At 29.2% G+C, this 17,823-nt stretch overlaps 1 protein-coding gene across 1 annotated transcript; it reads left to right on the forward strand.

Moving 5' to 3' along the window:
• Positions 1–1,625: 1,625 nt before the first annotated feature.
• On the forward strand, positions 1,626–7,683 carry LOC127285704 (gustatory receptor for sugar taste 43a-like). The gene is made up of 4 exons (XM_051311841.1): positions 1,626–1,659; positions 5,645–5,922; positions 7,377–7,535; positions 7,599–7,683. The coding sequence occupies exons 1-4, from the start codon at positions 1,626–1,628 to the stop codon at positions 7,665–7,667; spliced, it is 540 nt and encodes a 179-aa protein (XP_051167798.1). The 3' UTR covers positions 7,668–7,683.
• Positions 7,684–17,823: the final 10,140 nt, after the last annotated feature.

A 17,823-nucleotide genomic window follows, 5' to 3' on the forward strand; every position in this document is an offset into this window, starting at 1 on the left:
CAATAGTATCATGCTAATAATAATTAATTTTTTTAAACAAATTATTTACCAAATAATTCATGTTTCCTGATATTCATATCTAGAACATATCTTCAAATTTACTCTTCTTTTTATACATTTTCACGCACTTCGAATTCTTAACTTAGAGTCGAAGTTTATAATACATGTCACATATTTCGAAAACCTAACAAAGTACATTTTTGAAAATAAATTTGTGCGGACGGGGAGTCGAACCCGGGATTTCCGGACGCTTGCGCGAGACCCTAACCACTATGAAACACAACCATTTGTAAAAGGAAAAACAATCTTCCTCATACTGTACAGGCAAAATTTTTTGTATTCAAGCGATCTCATTGGCTGACGCAAATGGCGGACTAATTTATAAAGTTATTCATTGAAATTTTTGAATTATAGTTTTCTAAATGAACATACTACTTTAAAAAAATCATCAAAATAATATTGTAAGACATTATTATAAAAGTAAAAGCTCAAAAAAGGTGAATGCATTTTAGTACAAAAATTTCTAATTCCACATAATTCAATAAATGGTTCTATGATTCAACTACGTATACTGTCAATTTTATAGCATCTGCATTTGAACGTATGTGAATATGCCGTTTATTATAACAACAGCATGTGCTATTGAATCGAAAACAATTTGTATTGTTTCAAATATACTTTTATACAAATTAAAAACTTTTTTTATTTAAACTTAAATTATTAAAACTTTTTTATTTAATTAATGAGTACACTTATTTGAAATCAAATAATGTTTCTTTGATAAAATAAATTCTACTTTCATCACAACTACTGGAAATGTTTCTATAGAAAACATTAGGTTTTTAGTTTAAAATCATGGATTGTTCTAGATTAATATATTTTAATTTGATTCAAAAAATATGTATGAGTATGTCAAAATATATTCTCATTTTTATTGCCGTTCAATATAAAATGTTTTTCCGTATTGTTATATTTCTTAAAGTAACAAGTTGTGTTATTTAAAGTTGAGAGATTTGGAATCGTTAAAAGATTAGAAAACATTCAACATAAGCCAAAATTGGTTTCATTTTTTAGAAACTTATCCGCCCTTGAGAATAGGTGTGTGATGTCCCATTTTCAAAATTCAAAATGGCGGATCCATTATGGTGGTCGAAAACTTTAAGTTATTAATTTTTTATAAAACTTGGCATCTAGGGGTTTTTGGGGTCAATGATAATGAATATGATGTGAGATTTTCAAAATTCAAAATGGCGGATCCAATATGGCGTTTGAAATTTATAAAAATTCATCGAATTCTCCGTTTTGTATTTTAAAATTCTAACATTAGATTCGTACTCAGCGACCTAAAAAACTCCTAGATAATATTTAGCAAAACGACCAGACACGGTTTTTTTTTTGCCCTAGTTTCCGAAAGTGTAATTTATTTGTGTGAAAAAAAGTTGAATTTTGGCACACAGTGAAATAGTATTGTTCTTAAAACTTTTTCGAAATGATTTAGTTTCAGTCTCTTGTTTGAGACGGCATAATTCTTAACCTAGGTTAAATTATGCTCTTCTTTATCATTCAAAGGATATCTATTAAAATACTTACAATTTTTTATACTTTTGAGTTACTCTCGATCGAGTATGACTGTACAAAACAGCATTGCTGCAACACACTGTAGGTAAAAGAATACAGCAGGGAAGCATGGTAAGTTACCAAATCTTCAGCGATTGGTAACACACCACTAGCAGCAAAAGCAGTTTCTATTCTAAAAATGAGGTGGCGCACAGTGTACGATTTTGTCATTTTCTTTGTCAAAACCTAATATCTCTTGAACAAGTGGATCAAATTTAATGATCCTTTGATTAAAATGCAGCTAAGTAAATGTAGAATAAAGGAAAATTATAAAGAAATTCCTGATCTCAATTTTTGGGCTTTAAAAACTTCAGCAAATTTAGTAATTTTGTTAATGGTAAATAGAAGTATATAAATCGGTAAACCATAATAAAACTTAATAAAATCATATTTTTTTAAGTATTAAAGGTCGCTGAATAAAAAAATAATTTTTAAATTTGAATATTTAAAATGGCAGACAAAATTAAAAATAAAATTACTGAAATTCCTCAAAGCTGTCTGATTTGAATAAAACTTGGTATTCCAATGTTTTTGAGGTCGCTGAATTAAAATATGATGGTCAAATTAAAAAATTTTGAATGGCGAATCCAATATGTCGGACTGAACTTTTAAAAATGCTTGGATTTGAACAAAACTAGTAAATTTAAAGACGTTTCCTTCTTTTTCATAATCTTTAAAACATTTTGGAGAATATTTTGTGATATATGGAATTTTTTACCCAGCGTATTAGGGAAGACCATCCTCGAAGAGATGTGCCCAAAATTTTTCTTAAATACTGATAACTCTTTGCACTTACTGCAACTTGTTACTTTCAATTTTGTAGAGAATGAAAATGACAATTCAAATGAAATGACCCATTTAATAACAAACAAAGAACAACAAATATTGTAGAGATTACAAGGCAACCTGGAGATGGGACATTTTTCTACTTGCGATAATTGTGTTGCGCCAGCTTAGTAACTTGTTATCGTAATCTTGTTGCTTGCTGCAGTTGCCGTCCTAAGAAAGAACTTACATAAGTGACATTTTTAACAAAATTGAGTTTTTGGTACGTAAAAGAAAAGAGGAATGAAAAGCTGCATTTAATTGTGTCAACCAAAATTAAAAATTTTAATTAATGACTGAATAAAACGATCATTAAAAATCAAAGAAAGTGAGGAAAATGAAAAAAAAAAATAAAAACTTACACATTATACTTCGCATGCTCAGAAAAATGCGTACGAGTCCACGTGCGCGGCTATGAAATACGTCGAAAAATTTACACAAGTTGACTTGCGTTCTTTGTCATTTCTGATAGGTAGACGAGCAGGACCCTCGTGTCAGAAATAAAAACATCGTATGTTTCTACCTTGGACTTATATAAGTTTTTCTCTTTAAAATTTCCCCGAGGCACGAATACAATAGGGAGGTTCAAAAAAATTTTTTTTTAAAGTTTTTCCAAGTCTTAACCGCTTAATTTCTTTTACATGGTAAAAAAAAATTTTCCTAATTTTTTCAGATATTTGAAACAATTTCTAGAGGTCGCTATTATCGCACAAAGTACGAAAATCCATTATTTTCTAAAGGACATATATTTAATTCGATGTTTGGTGTTAAAAGCATTTCAGCATTGGGTAAAATAATGTTTCAAGAACTGCTCTTTCAGATTCTGCAATAAAAATTGAAATAGCTTTAAATACACCACTTTGACTCAACCAAAAAATACGCTTTTTCAACAATTTTTAGTAAAGAATAGAAATTTTTTTAAGCAAATTAAAATACAGTAGGGAATAATAGGGGAAGGTGGGGGGAATTAAAGCCCCTTAAGGAAAATGACTAAAAAAACCGACTTATTCTTATGATAAAATATGGTTTCGGTCATATTTTACTCCTTTTGTTATTTATCTTTAACTATAATTAATTAGAAACTAAGAGAAAGAAAGGAAATTTGCAAAAAAATTTTTTTTTAAAAAAATGCATCTTCTCCCATTACCCCACCTGTGGGGTATTGGGAGCTCTTACTTAAAATTCCAATAAAACGATAAAATTTTTAATTTCTTTCAATATTTTTTTATTTTGTCAATAATTCTTGACAGATGAACATTTTACAAAATATTTAAGACATAAAAATAACCTACAGCTTTTTTAGTATTAAAATATCCAATAATAACACATTTAAGATAATAAAACACAAATATGGATTCTTATCAATTAAATATGCAACAATATTAAATTTTATAAATGAATCTTGTTCAATTATCAAAAAAATAAGAAAAGCCATATCGAGATAACGAAACTCTGCTGGCTGATACAATTTTCTCATTACCACAAAGAATTTTAACATGTATCCAAATCTACATATATTTATCTCTAATAAAATCACAAAACATAATTAAATAATAAATTTTTAACAATTTAATTTGATCTCTAGAAATATTTTCCATTTAATAAGAAAAATTCAAAAACTTGATTTTTCCTTGTAGTTTCTAAAAAATTTTTAGAAATGTGACCATTTGTCTTGATATGACATACAGGAAGACTGTCCAAGTTTCCCGAATTATTTCTGCGAAGTTCAAAGTGTCTATGTACTTGAAATTAAAATGCTCCCATTACCCCACCTTCCCCTACTACTCTTGAACTGAAAAAAAAATATTTAGTTTTTTTAAATGTCGGTCTGACAGATGATATGGTGAAGTGCTTCAAAAATGTATCGCCGTGCGGTAGGCACTATAACTCGGTCCAGATTTGAGCTAGATCAAAATAAAAAAAGAATTAGTTTCTGCAGCTCAAAGTTTAGCAAAATACGTATCCGTTTAAAAAAAATGCACAAACAATTAAAAATTACCTCTAATCAGCTACGCCGGGTCCAAATAACATATCATTTCTATGCCTATAAGGTGTACTTTAAGCAAAAAAATTTTTTTTTGATTTTTTAAAATTTCAAAGTGGTGTAGGTAACCCCTTAAGGAAATAAAAGATATAGGTACTTTCTGATAAAAAAAATGACATTTTTTAAACATTGCCCGTCGTAAATGATTTTTTTGTGGTTTTACAGTATCAGGATACACAGAAAAAACTTAATCTCAAATTAAGTACAAAATTTATACTCAATTTGATACAGGCAGGCAGATGGCGCCACGTTCTATGTCATTTAACATGAACTCATTCTGAGATGCAACAAATATGAGTCCAACTTTTTTTTGTGTTTGTTTGAACGCTTTCAATATCGCTTTCGCAAGTCCTGAGCTGCATAAAGTTTATTTATCGATTTCAAAATTCAACATAACGGGCTTTAAAATGGCAGTCAAGAGGCTAAAAATGTTGTTTAATATCTATTTCATTAAATCTATTTTAATTTTTATTTCAGAATCTGAAAGAGCATTCTTGAAACATTATTTTACGCAATGCTGAAATGCTTTTAACACTAAATATCGGATTAAATATTTGTTCTTTATATATAATAATGGATTTCCGTACTATGTGTGACAATAGCTACCTCTAGAAATTGTTTAAAAAATCTGAAAAAATTAGGAGAATTTTTTTACCATGTAAAAGAAATTAAGCGGTTAAGACTTGGAAAAATTTAAAAAACTATTTTTTTGGACCACCCTAAAGTACATCTTTATATTCGAAGAAGTTTCTCACCATGCAGGCATTGTATATGCGTAAGTTTTTATTTCTGATATGCAGCTCGGGCTCGATGGTTCGTTACGAACAGACATCGCAAGTCACTATATGTAACTTTTCCTTTCGTTTTTTCAAGTAAGTAGACCACGCGTGTCCATTTTTACATAGAGTTTATTTAAATAATTAATTTTTTTGTGAAAATAAGAATCTGTACATAAAGTTTTTGTTTAGAAAAGTGAAGTTTGTTTTTTCAATTTGTATTTTTAAATCGGAGTTCACAATATAAATAGTTTTTCTCAATTTTATCCCTATAATGCACTTATGTTAGTTATTCCTTAGTACGGCAGTGCAAGCGTTTGTGCTATTTTATTATTTTTTATTTTAAAGTTTACGTAAATTTCACTCTTTATTTTTTTCTTAGGTCGACAAGATGTGCAAAATGAAATCACATGTTTAGTGAATTTACATGGTGTTTTGTTGAAAAGCATTCGTTCTTTGAATATTGGATTTGGATTACCAATACTTTTTGCAGTTTTAAGTTGCCTACTTCATTTAATCATTACAGGTTATTTTGCATATATTGAAATAAGAGATGAAAATTGCAGCTGGAGAATATTTACCATGCAAATTTTGTGGATAATTTTTCATACCATGGGAATGTTAATTATTGTTCAACCTTGCTATTGGTGTATAATGTTGGTAAGTATATTAATTATATTTCAGAAGAATTGTTCTTATGACGCTTAAAAACTATAAAAATTTTATCTTAATGTAAGATAATATTATAGGGGAGAGCGGGGCAAAGCCGCTGATGTAACATTTATTTATAAATATTTTTGTTATTACACCTTCAATTGACGTGATTTTTTTTTCTATTTCATCTAAAACTAATTAATAACAAATTTCAATAGTAATTATTTAATTTATTATAAGCTTGATTAATTAATTTAATTATTTTCAAAGAGATGCAAAAAAACGGCTTTGCCCCGTATGGCGGGGGGTAGCAGGTAGAAAAATTATAGCCGTTAAAACTGTACGAAGTTGCAGTAAATGACCTAATATCTTTGAAACATAAGTATTTTATACATTTTTTAAAGAGTTTTAAGTTATTTTATAAAAAATATCAATACTTGTATTTTTAACCTCACATTTTGAATTCAACTCTTCACTTTTTCGTTGAAAAGTCTACTTTACCGACTGTTCAAATTCAAAAATAATTTAAAGAACGACGCGAAAATATTATGAAATATTAATATTATATTTACATAAAATTGATCATTTTTTTAATGTTAATAATAAATTTGAATACTAATAAATTAATTTATGTTCTAAATGAAATATTATTTTAAAATTATACTATTTTAATATATTATATAATAAATACAAATTTTTTACATAAAAATAACTAATTTCCTTTATTTTATTTAATTTTGTGAAATAATGTAACATAATAATATAGGTAATGTAAGATAATAACAATAATAATAAAAAATAATAAAATTGAAATATGTAATTTTTGAAAATAAATAAAAACAATTATTTAATATTATTTTACTTAATATTAATTTATTAATTTTAATTTATGTTTTGGTTAAAAAATCAGGTTAATATTTGTTGACACTTGATTCATGTGAAGTTAGAAAAACTTCAAATATGAAGGTAATGCAGATTTTCATTTTCAACTGTTTTTACGAAACAGTTTTTAAACGGCTTTGCCCCCAATGACATACATTTTTTATTTTTTAAATTTAATTTACTTAAATAAAAAATAAAACCTAAATTTCATGCAGATCGTGTAGATAAATGTTTCATTCATTCAAGCAAAAAGTTTTTAAGATCTAAGTGCTTAAAACAATTTTTTAAATTTGAATCTTCGATCAACGAAATTTTCATCTCTTCCTTGCAAAAACTATTTTTATGTTATATTTCCTAATATATTTAATATTTTTTAGCTGTTTCTTTTCCAATCTATTGCTTTAATCGTATTAATAATAAACTGTTAACGAAAATGGTAATAGATTATAAAAGAAAGAAGATATTTCGAAAAACGCCTTTGCCCCGCATAGCGGCTTTGCCCCGCTCTCCCCTACTTCCTCACCTTCTTTACTGGAGTAACGAAAATTGTTAAAAAAATTTTTTTAACAATATTCTAGAATAAAGAAACAGGAAATTTGGTCTGTAAATTGCTTACTCTAAAGAATAAACCATCTGTTTCCAAACGACTGGAGATATTTTCTTTGCAAGTGTTATATAGACCATTGGAATTTTCAGTATGTGGACTCTTTTTTTTGGATAGACATCTATGTACATCGGTAAATTAAATTTATTTAAGTCCATACAAAATCAACCAAAAAATAATACAATTTTATTTCTAGATAGCAGCTGCTGTTACAACATACTTGGTAATTTTACTTCAGTTCCAAAGTAAAGGAGATGAAAATTAAACAGAAAGTGACAAAACAGGTCTTCATTAAAAGGTAAAGTCCTTACTTTTCTTATAAAAATTAGAAATATTATTTAAGTAAATTTTTGAAAATCATATTGGCTTTTTTCATTTTAGAGAATAAAGAAGGAAATGGAAAAATTAAACAAGGATAAACGAAGTGGGATAAATTCGCGTCTGCGCAGAACACAGGAAAAGAAGATCATATAATCATCAATCGCATTTGAGTATTCTGCGTAGACGTAAATTTTACCTACTAGTTTATCCAGTTTCATTTAGCTTTACAATTATAATTTATCACCAATTAAATAAATTTTTTCTAAATTGACATTTTTATAATTTGAAATATAAATCGCAAATTTAAATTGTAGTCCATATTTACTTAAAAATAATCAGTCTTTGCTTCAAATTCTATAAAAATATTCTTGATGCTGTCTAAATTTTTTAAAGAAAATGTTTTATATTGAACTACATTTTAAAAAAATATATAATTGTTAGATTTTACAAATTACATTTAAAAATGTATTGTTTTAAAAAATTGACTTCTTATCCCATTTACTTTTCTAAGTGAATAAATAGTTAGCTCAAGCAGAATACAATTTTTTAAATTTAACAGCCTTGGTTATAACAATGAAAAGTGTTCTGTTACTTTTTTATTAGTTTTGAAAAGTTAATTCACTTTTCATTTTCTATTTATAATATTAAAAAATATTTAAATAAACTTTTTCAGCATAAAGATTGTTTCGAGGTGTATACTCACGAATGTGACAGGGACTAATTATTTAGTAAGGGTCCACGAACCTCCCTACCTTTCACTTTTTGAAGTAGCAGACCTACTACGGAGGATCGATTTATTTATTTTTCTTCCTTCGACTGCAATACCACAGAATCAACCAGAACACTTATATGGACTTCGTCACCACAGGGTTATACCGCTATGCAGCCATTGTTTTGCCAACGGTAAGCTTGAACGCAACAACATTAGCAATTCAAATTGTCGGCAATTTTTTCAACGCATTTTTGACCTCCTGTATCGGCTTCTTCGCTTTGTAAGGCTTTTGACTTTGCCGAATGTCTGTTGTTATTAAAACCACCCTCACCATATTAAGGACTAGGATGTTTAATAATTGCCAGCCTCCGACAATAAAAAAATAAATTAATTAGAATGTTTTATTTTAACAATTCTAAACATCAGTTTTTGCAGACAAATCATTTCAATTTAGAAATAATAAAATAAAATTGATTTAAAACCAGGGATGTGTACGGAAATGCTATTTTTGTTCTGTTCCGTGCCAGTGCCACGGAAGAAAAATGGTTATATATTCAGTTCCGTGGCAAGACACGGAACGAAAATGGTTGTATATTCAGTACCGTACCGAGGCACGAAATGAAAATGGTTATATACTCAGTTCTATACCAAGGCACAGAACGAAAATAGTTGTATATTCAATTCCGTGCCGAGGAACGAAACGAAAATATAGAGGCATTTATGTATTTTCGTGCTATAAGCACAGAATAAAATTAATTATTTGGGAATTTTATTTCGTTCCAAATACGTAAACAACAATAAATGAGGACAAATTGTCGGGCCTATTTACATTAAGTGGTCTTACAGACAAGGATAGCATTTCACAAATTTAAGAAGATATTATCTATTATAACATATTATATATTATATATAAAATATTATATATTATATATCATATATTATATATTATATTCAAAGATTTCATAGGAATTGGAAATTTTATACATAGTAAATAAATAAAATAAATAAGTCGCATACAATAAAAATTGTTTATCAACACGTTGACAGTCTATTAGATGTTAAATAAGATTTCCGAGAAATTCAATTGAAATAAAATAGATATAGACTAAATATACAGGCTGTATCATAACCAGTCACTATCAAGAAAATATATAAATCTTAAAATATTCTTTAACTTTTTACTCAATTATTATTCCCTATCCACAGAAAATTATAAGGTATTAAAATAAGCTGCAACGCTTATTATTTTAATCCAATTTTGCTTATTTTAATACTAAAATGGATTAAAATAAGCAAAATTGGATTAAAATAATAAGCGTTGCAGCTTATTTTAATGCCTTTTAATTTTCTGTGACAGCATCCGGATATTCAAGATATCCTATGGACGTCCTAGGGATATCCAAACTTCCGGATATCTCCAGGATACGATTAAGTAACGAGTTTCATGTAAATCTGATAATTTTTTTTAAAAAATCGTCTGACATATTGGTTCCGCCATTTTGAATTTTTTAAAAATTGATATCGGATTCTTAATTAGCGACCCCAAAAACCCTTAAGGATACAATGATCTGTAAACTTTGTTCAGTAGAAAAATATATAACTGAAAGGGTTACACGGTGAGCTTGAATACAATTTTAATCAAAAGTTTACTAACTGTAAATTTCTTTGCGGATTTTTAATCTACAGGTTTTTAAATTTATTTCCCAAAAAAAATTTAAATAATCGGCGGAGGGCTTTTTGAGAAAAAACGTATTACATTTTATTTTACAGAAATTGTAGTAATAGTACGCAATTTTTATATTTCCTCTGATTGTACTTTGTTATGTAAATATTTTACTCACTTCGCACATAATAATGTCAGATATTTTTCACTTTTATTTGTTATTGTGAAAATTAATTTTATGTTGAAAATGCCACATAAGGCTTTAACGCATAATGAAAATCGAAATAAAGTGTGTTTTTGGTGCTTTCGAAAACATAAAAAAATGTTTTCTATTAAAAGCACATTGAAAACGTACATTGCTAACCTAGTTAGCCCTTCGATAAATCTGGATGATGATACACTTCCGGCAGCCTTGTGCGTCTCTTGTAGAATACTTCTTTTTAACGCCAAAACTCAGGATAAACAAATAGATCTACCTGATTTTTCCATGTTTAGAAATAGAAATGTAATAGTAACAAGATCGAAAGGCAATTTGAAGTGTATGTGTAAAGTTTGTGAAATAGCACGAAGCCAACCTGTAAATTTTTCAAAAATAACTGAAGAAGATCAAGTTTTAGGTAGATATCTACATGTATATTACTTGTATCGACTTAAATGGTTTTAATTTGTAATTTTTTAAAAATAATTTTATATATATCTTAGAACAAACAACACAAAAACCCGTTGCTGAGAAACGATGCCTATCCTGTTTTTCTGTCATTGGAAAAGGAAAAGTACATAAGTGCAATTCAACCTCTCAAGTGACCAATTTTTCCTCTTGCTTATTAGAAATGCCATCAAAGGTCCAAAGTCAAGTAATTTCATCAGTGCTGAAGCAAAAATTTAACGAGAACAAAGAAAATGTTTCTTCCAATGTATCTTTGTCTCAGTTGCAAGGTCGACCTCTTCAAATTCAGTTTAAAAATACCAAAGATAATTCTTCTTTGAAGCGTCCATTATTGTCTGTAAATGATATGGCAAATATTCAAACTAATCTGAATTTAAGTAATCGAAAGATTAATTCAATTGCATCTGCTTTGCGTGTAGCATCTTGTAATAGGAAAGTGATTGAGTCCGGTTTGAAACCAAAGCTTGCGACTAAAGATTACTCGCTTGATAACTTTTTTGATTATAAAGATTTTGAGTTTGTGAGAGTAAAAGGCAAAGAAATTTCCGCTGATGCTAAAGTCGTTGTATATTGTAGCAATTTACAGGGTTTCCTCGAATATGTACAAAATCAGAGATATGTTACAAATCCTGTCTTAAAACTAGGCATAGATGGAGGAGGCGGATTTTTGAAGATTTGCCTTTCAATACAAACTCAGACCAACGAAATCAAACAGTCCAAGCGTTCTACTTATAATGAGGGCATCTCTGCAAAAAAATTTAAAGATTCCGGGGTTAAAAAATTATTTATATTATCAATCGCTCCAAATTCTCAGGAGAATTATGAAAACGTTGATCAACTTTGGTCTGAGTTGCGTTTAAATTCATTCGAAGGCACGATTGCAACTGACCTTAAAATAGCAAATATTTTAGCTGGTATTATGTCACATAGTAGTACATACCCATGCACCTGGTGTCATGCAAAAAAAGGCGAACTTCATAAGTGTAGCACTCTCCGATCTCCGCAAAATACATTGGAAAATTACGAAAAATGGCGTGGAAGTGGAGCAATAAAAGACAAAGCGAAGAATTTTTTTAACTGCGTTAATCCACCACTCTTCATGAGTGAGAAAGACAAGGTTTATTTGGATATTATTCCACCGCCGGAATTACACCTTATGCTTGGCGTGGTCAATACGCTGTTTTCTCACATGTTGAAAGATTATGAGACAGAATCCCTTGCTTGGGCAAAAGCCTGTTACGCGGAACGTGAAATCACTTACGGTGCACCAGCATTCAAAGGTAATTCGTGCAAAAAGCTTTTGAACAATGTGGATATTTTACGCAGCATGAAAAACATAGGTGTGATAAAATATGTAACAGTTTTCAATGACTTCAAAAATGTTGTATCTTCATGCTTCGGGAATGATCTTGACAAGAATTACAAAAAACACATAGAAGCTTTTAGAAAAAGTTATATGGAATTAGGAATTGAAGTCACTCCAAAGGTGCATGCAGTTTTCTTTCACGTTAAAGAGTTTTGCGAGAAAAATGGACTAGGCTTAGGATTTTTTAGTGAGCAAGCAATGGAATCTGTCCATTTTGATTTTAAATCTACTTGGGAGATTAACAAGGTTACTATTGATCATCCGGATTATCCAAAAAAACTTTTACGTGCTGTGTGTCAGTATAATAGTTTACATATCTAGAACTTTAGGTTAATGTGTTTTTAAAAATTCTGTTTATAAATTACAATCGTTTACATATGTTTGAAATCAATTAAAAAATATTACGATATTGTTGAATTCACATCTGCGGTATTAATATTTTGATAGATTTGTCAACATAAACAAAAATATGCAAAGTAGGTTTTTGTAAAAATAATAAAATTGGTTTTTCTCAAAAAGCCCTACGCCGATTATTTTAATTTTTTTTGGAAAATACATCTAAAAATATGTAGATTTAAAATTCCCAAAGAAATTTGAAGTTAGTAAACTTTTGATTAAAATTGTATTCAAGCTCACCGTGGTTAATGTTAAGGTTTAATATTAATATAATTCATTTATGATGTGAATACTCATGTTTTGAAATTTATAGAATATTTTTATTTAATCTTAGTAATGATGTAAACTATAGAATTAGATAAACATTCATTTCTCGGAATTTATGAGATTGTCATGTTTATATGTATAATGTTGAATAGAGTGTTTAGAATCAAAACAAAATCCGAGTCTATTTAGGAACGTGTCAGGACACGTAAATGTATTACTAGGTAAATCTCTCAAAAAGGACAAATTCTGAATTATAATTAAAAAAAAAAAGTTTCAAAAACACTGAAATAACTATTTCTATGTGAAGAGGAGGACTATACTAAGTCTCTAAAATATGTTGTTACAATCTTTATGAACATTATTGTTTAAAAAACAATTGTTTATTGTAAAATAATTGTTTAATTTTTTATCGCAAATACAATGACTGCATTGGTTTGAAAATGGTTACTCGGGGGTTTTCGAGGTCGCTGATTACGAATCTATGGTCAGAATTCAAAAATTCAAAATGGCGGATCCAAAATGGCGGACAATTTTTTAAAAATTAATTGGATTCATCTGAAATTTGATACTCGGGGGTTTTTGAGGTCGCTGATTACGAATCTGATGTTACTTTTTTTAAATTCAAAATGGCGGATCCAATATGGCGAATGAAATATTTGAAAAGTAATTGGATTTGTTTGAAAATGATTACTCGGGGGTTTTCCAGGTCGCAGATTACGAATCTGATGTTAGTTTTTCAAAATTCAAAATGGAGGATCGAATAGAGCGGACAGAATTTTTAAAAATCAACCGAATTCGCATAAGTTTATACGTCGAGAATAACTTCGATGTTTGGAAAGGTAAATGCTTTAACTCGCTTCACTTTTTCCATGAATTTCACAGTGTACTTTTCAGAAGCGTTACTTATTAACACCGTTCCAACAGAATGTTTGTTTATTTTCCTTTTACCTCCAATCGCAACTAAAACGTAATCTTCATTTTTCACTGCACTGCTGTTTTGCTGACTGTTATCTCGTTTAATCTCATTATCTTCATCGTTGTCGCTGTCAGAATAGACGTCATTATAGCGAAGTCTTTGACTATTTTTTGCATTTTCAGTTGAAATCGAAAGTGGTAGATCGTGAGACATCAATTGCGAAACGTTGTCATTGTGACTAAGTTGTAAAAAATTTATTTCTCCCAATGCGTAATGAGAACAAATTTCCGTTGATGAGCATTGAATGCATGTAAGAGATCGAAGTTGCAGAACAGGAGAATTTTTATTCCAAATTACTTCTCGTATTTTCTGAGTACCTTTAAAACATTTCAGGGTTTCAGGCACGTACTTTTCAATTTTTGGAATAAGATTTGTATCCAATTTATGGATGTGAATCCCTGGACAGCGTGGTGAAACTTCATTTATAAATGTTGTCAAGTTAGGAATGTCTTTTCCCGCAGCAACTAAAGAATCTGCAGTTCTTTTTATGCAGCCTCCAACACCATCAGGGGCGCCTTTTCCATGACCTGTCTCGCTATAATGCCAGTGGATAGAATTTGCTCCTATTTCTTTAGACAAATATGTCCCAATGAGATGGAACATTTTTTTATTTTTGTACTGTGTGGAAGGACCATCACTCAGAATGTGAACAACGTCCAAGTTCGAAATGAGTTCTTTCACTTTTTCTAGAACTGGCTGAAAGTGGGCGCAAATTGCAACTGGATCGTGGCAAAGGTTATCGGAAACAGTGCATATACATATCGGTTTATAATCTTTGTGGTAAACAACAACCGTATGTAAACTTAGCTGCGATTTAGAACCACCAAAGTGAATAGCCTGAATTTCTTCAGAATATTTGCACAAAAAATTTTCTGAAAAGTCGATGTGTATGAGTACCTCATTAAATTTCAAATTGTTTTTTATCACATCTATGGCTTGATATTGATGTTGCACGTTTCGAACATGAAAGAAAAATAACTTTATTGATTTTTCGAGAGATGTGAAAAGTTCTCCTTTCGTAGTAAGAAGTTTTTCTTTAACTGTTCTTCTACTTAACTTTTCAACACCGTTGACAATAATTTTATTTGTAGTAGAAGTCCACTTTTCATAATATATATTATCTTCTTTAACGAAATTACCCTTTGGTATTAGTTTTCTATTTTTGCATTCGCTGCAAGTTCTTTCAAGACATTCGTCTTTTATGTTTTCGCAACATAAACTTGTACAAAGATCTTCAGGTGATTTTTCTCCGATGATGTTAGCTAATTTTAATCTTGAAGTCATTAATCCCACATTAGAGTGCATTATACACATAGTAGTGTCCCTATTAGAGACAGCAGGAGGAACAACCCAGAAAGGTTTAAGACGACAAAAAGTTGCATAGCCAATTTTTAAATTTAAGTGCCTTGCAGCAAATTTCTTGTGTAAAACTTTCATACAATTATTTAAATATCTTTTTTGTTTCTTAATTCTCTTCCTAGAAATAAAATCTTTTTTTCCAGGGCAAAGGCGGCTACTCTCGTCACTTTCAAAAAATGAAGTTACCTTCTGTTTAACCAGCTTCCAATGTTGGTAATATTTTGATCCCTTTTTTTAAAACTCATAAATCCTCCGGAAGTTAAATCTGTTACGAGATGTAATTTTTTATATTTTTTGACAGTTTTACCAGATATTAATTCGCAAAATTTTTTTTTATCTTTTTGTCTCCCAAGTTGTTGAAAATTTTCTTTTAATTGAGATTTCATTACTTCTCCAAGGAGCAAATTATCTTTGACTGCTTGTGAAACATTTTGACCTTTAATTAAATTTTTTACAATTATTTCTGGAGAATTTTTATTCATCTTTTCGATTTTAGTTCTTTCTTTTTCCATCGTTCTTTTTAACTTCATCCGATATCGATTAAATTGTTTGTCCCGATGTTTTAATTTTTGTTCTAGCAATTTGATTTTTTTTGTAGATTAAATGTATTTTTCCGTCGCGTTTTTTTTCCTTCAATAACCCTACCATCTTTCTAGGAAGATTCTATATTCTTCTTTTCACGATTCTTTTCCTGTCTTTTGTAATAATTTTTTTTCCATTTTAATCTCTGCTGCACCTGATTTTTTTCTGACAGATTTTTGACAGATTTTTTCCGCGCATTTTTTCGATCTCTATCCTTTCTTTTTGACTCTTCATATTTAAAAGGATCGTTTTTAATTTGCAACCTTCGAATTCTAGCAGCTTCTTTTCTTTTTTTCTTCTTCAGTTCTTCAACATTTTTGACAGCATTCATGGTTCTAGAAAGTAAATTAACTTAAATTAATAAACAGTTTCTTAACTTTATAATTTTTGAATCATGTTTACTCATGAGGGTTAAGATATTTTTTTCAAACATTTAAACCTAAAAAACCCCCAAGCAACAAAATTTCGGCCATTTTATCGATTTTTCAAATATTTCATCCGCCATATTGGATCCGCGATTTTAACTATTGAAAAAACTAACATCAAATTCGTAATCAGCGACCCAAAAAACTCCTAGTAACAAAATTAATGACATTTCACAAAATTTTCAAAAAATTTCATTCGCCATATTGGATCCGGCATTTTGAATATTTAAAAAATTACATCAAATTCGTACTCAGCAATCCAAAAAACCCCATAGTAACAAAATTTAGGTAATTTTACCGAATTTTCGAACATTTCATCCACCATATTGGATCCGCCAATTTGAATTTAAAAAAAATAATATCAAATTCGTAATCAGTGACCTAAAAAACCCTCCAGTAACAAAATTTAGGTCATTTTACAAAATTTTTAAACATTTTGTCCGCCATATTGGATCCGCCATTATAAATTTTAAAAAACTAACATCAAATTCGTAATCTGCGACCCCAAAAACCCCCTAGTAACAAAATTTAGACTTTTTCACAGAAATTTAAAACATTTCATCCGCCATATTGGATCCGCTATTTTGAATTTTAAAAAACTAACTCCAAATTCGTAATCAGCGACCCAAAAAACCCCCTAGTAACAAAATTTAGGCCATTTCACTAAAATTTCAAACATTTCATCCGCCATATTGGATCCGCCATTTTGAATTTTAAAAAACTAACTCCAAATTCGTAATCAGCGACCCAAAAAACCTCCTAGTAATAAAATTTAGGCCATTTCACTGAAATTTAAAACATTTCATCCGCCATATTGGATCCGCCATTTTGAATTTTAAAAAACTAAAATCAAATTCGTAATCAGCGACCCCAAAAACCCACCGCGTAATGAATTTGACTTATATTTATTATTTACTTAGCAAAAAACTAAAAAAGTTCTGGCGGTAACGGAATGGAGTTTTTCTCCCTTTAACGACGCCTAAATTGATTGCTTATATTAAAAAAATTTCGAAATTTTTAATCAAAACGTTATCAAATAATCGTTTCTTTTTTTTATTCTAAGAATTATTACTAAAATTTTTCATTTACTTACCAAAAAATGGAAAATCCACTGTCGGTTACGGAATGGAGTTTTATTACACACTACAGCTCCATAATATATTGATTCTAATATGAAAAGAAAAAATGTTGTGAACAAACAATTAATGGTATTTGCCATATTTTATTGAAATAAAATAATATTCTATAAATAATTAATAATATTTATCATTTACTTACCGAAATTTAAAATTTTCTGCGGTTACGGAATGGAGTTTTCTTTCTGTCGATGCTCACTGCTCAACTGAATATCTTATTTACACTGAATATTTTCTTCTCTTTTATCCTAATTCGCATTGACATGTAATCACACCAATATTCTAAATACTGTTTATCTCTGCATTGCTCTCTTAACGTGTTTGTTTACATCTAATATCTATATTTGTGTCCGGTTACGGAATGGAGTTTTCCATAGCGCACAAAACTAATTTAATTCTAGAAAATAAAAATTTAAATATTTTGCCTTGCCTCTTCCGTAATCTATTACAATAAAGAATAATTAATAAATATTGCTAGACAAAAGATGAAATTATATTAGAAATTAAAAGTAATATTAATTGTTTGAGTAAAATTAGCTTCATGCACGGTT

This window comes from Leptopilina boulardi, unplaced genomic scaffold (genome assembly GCF_019393585.1).
Source record: "Leptopilina boulardi isolate dan_hultmark-lab unplaced genomic scaffold, ZJU_Lbou_2.1 LbouV2_341, whole genome shotgun sequence".
Taxonomy (NCBI): Eukaryota; Metazoa; Arthropoda; class Insecta; order Hymenoptera; family Figitidae; genus Leptopilina; species Leptopilina boulardi.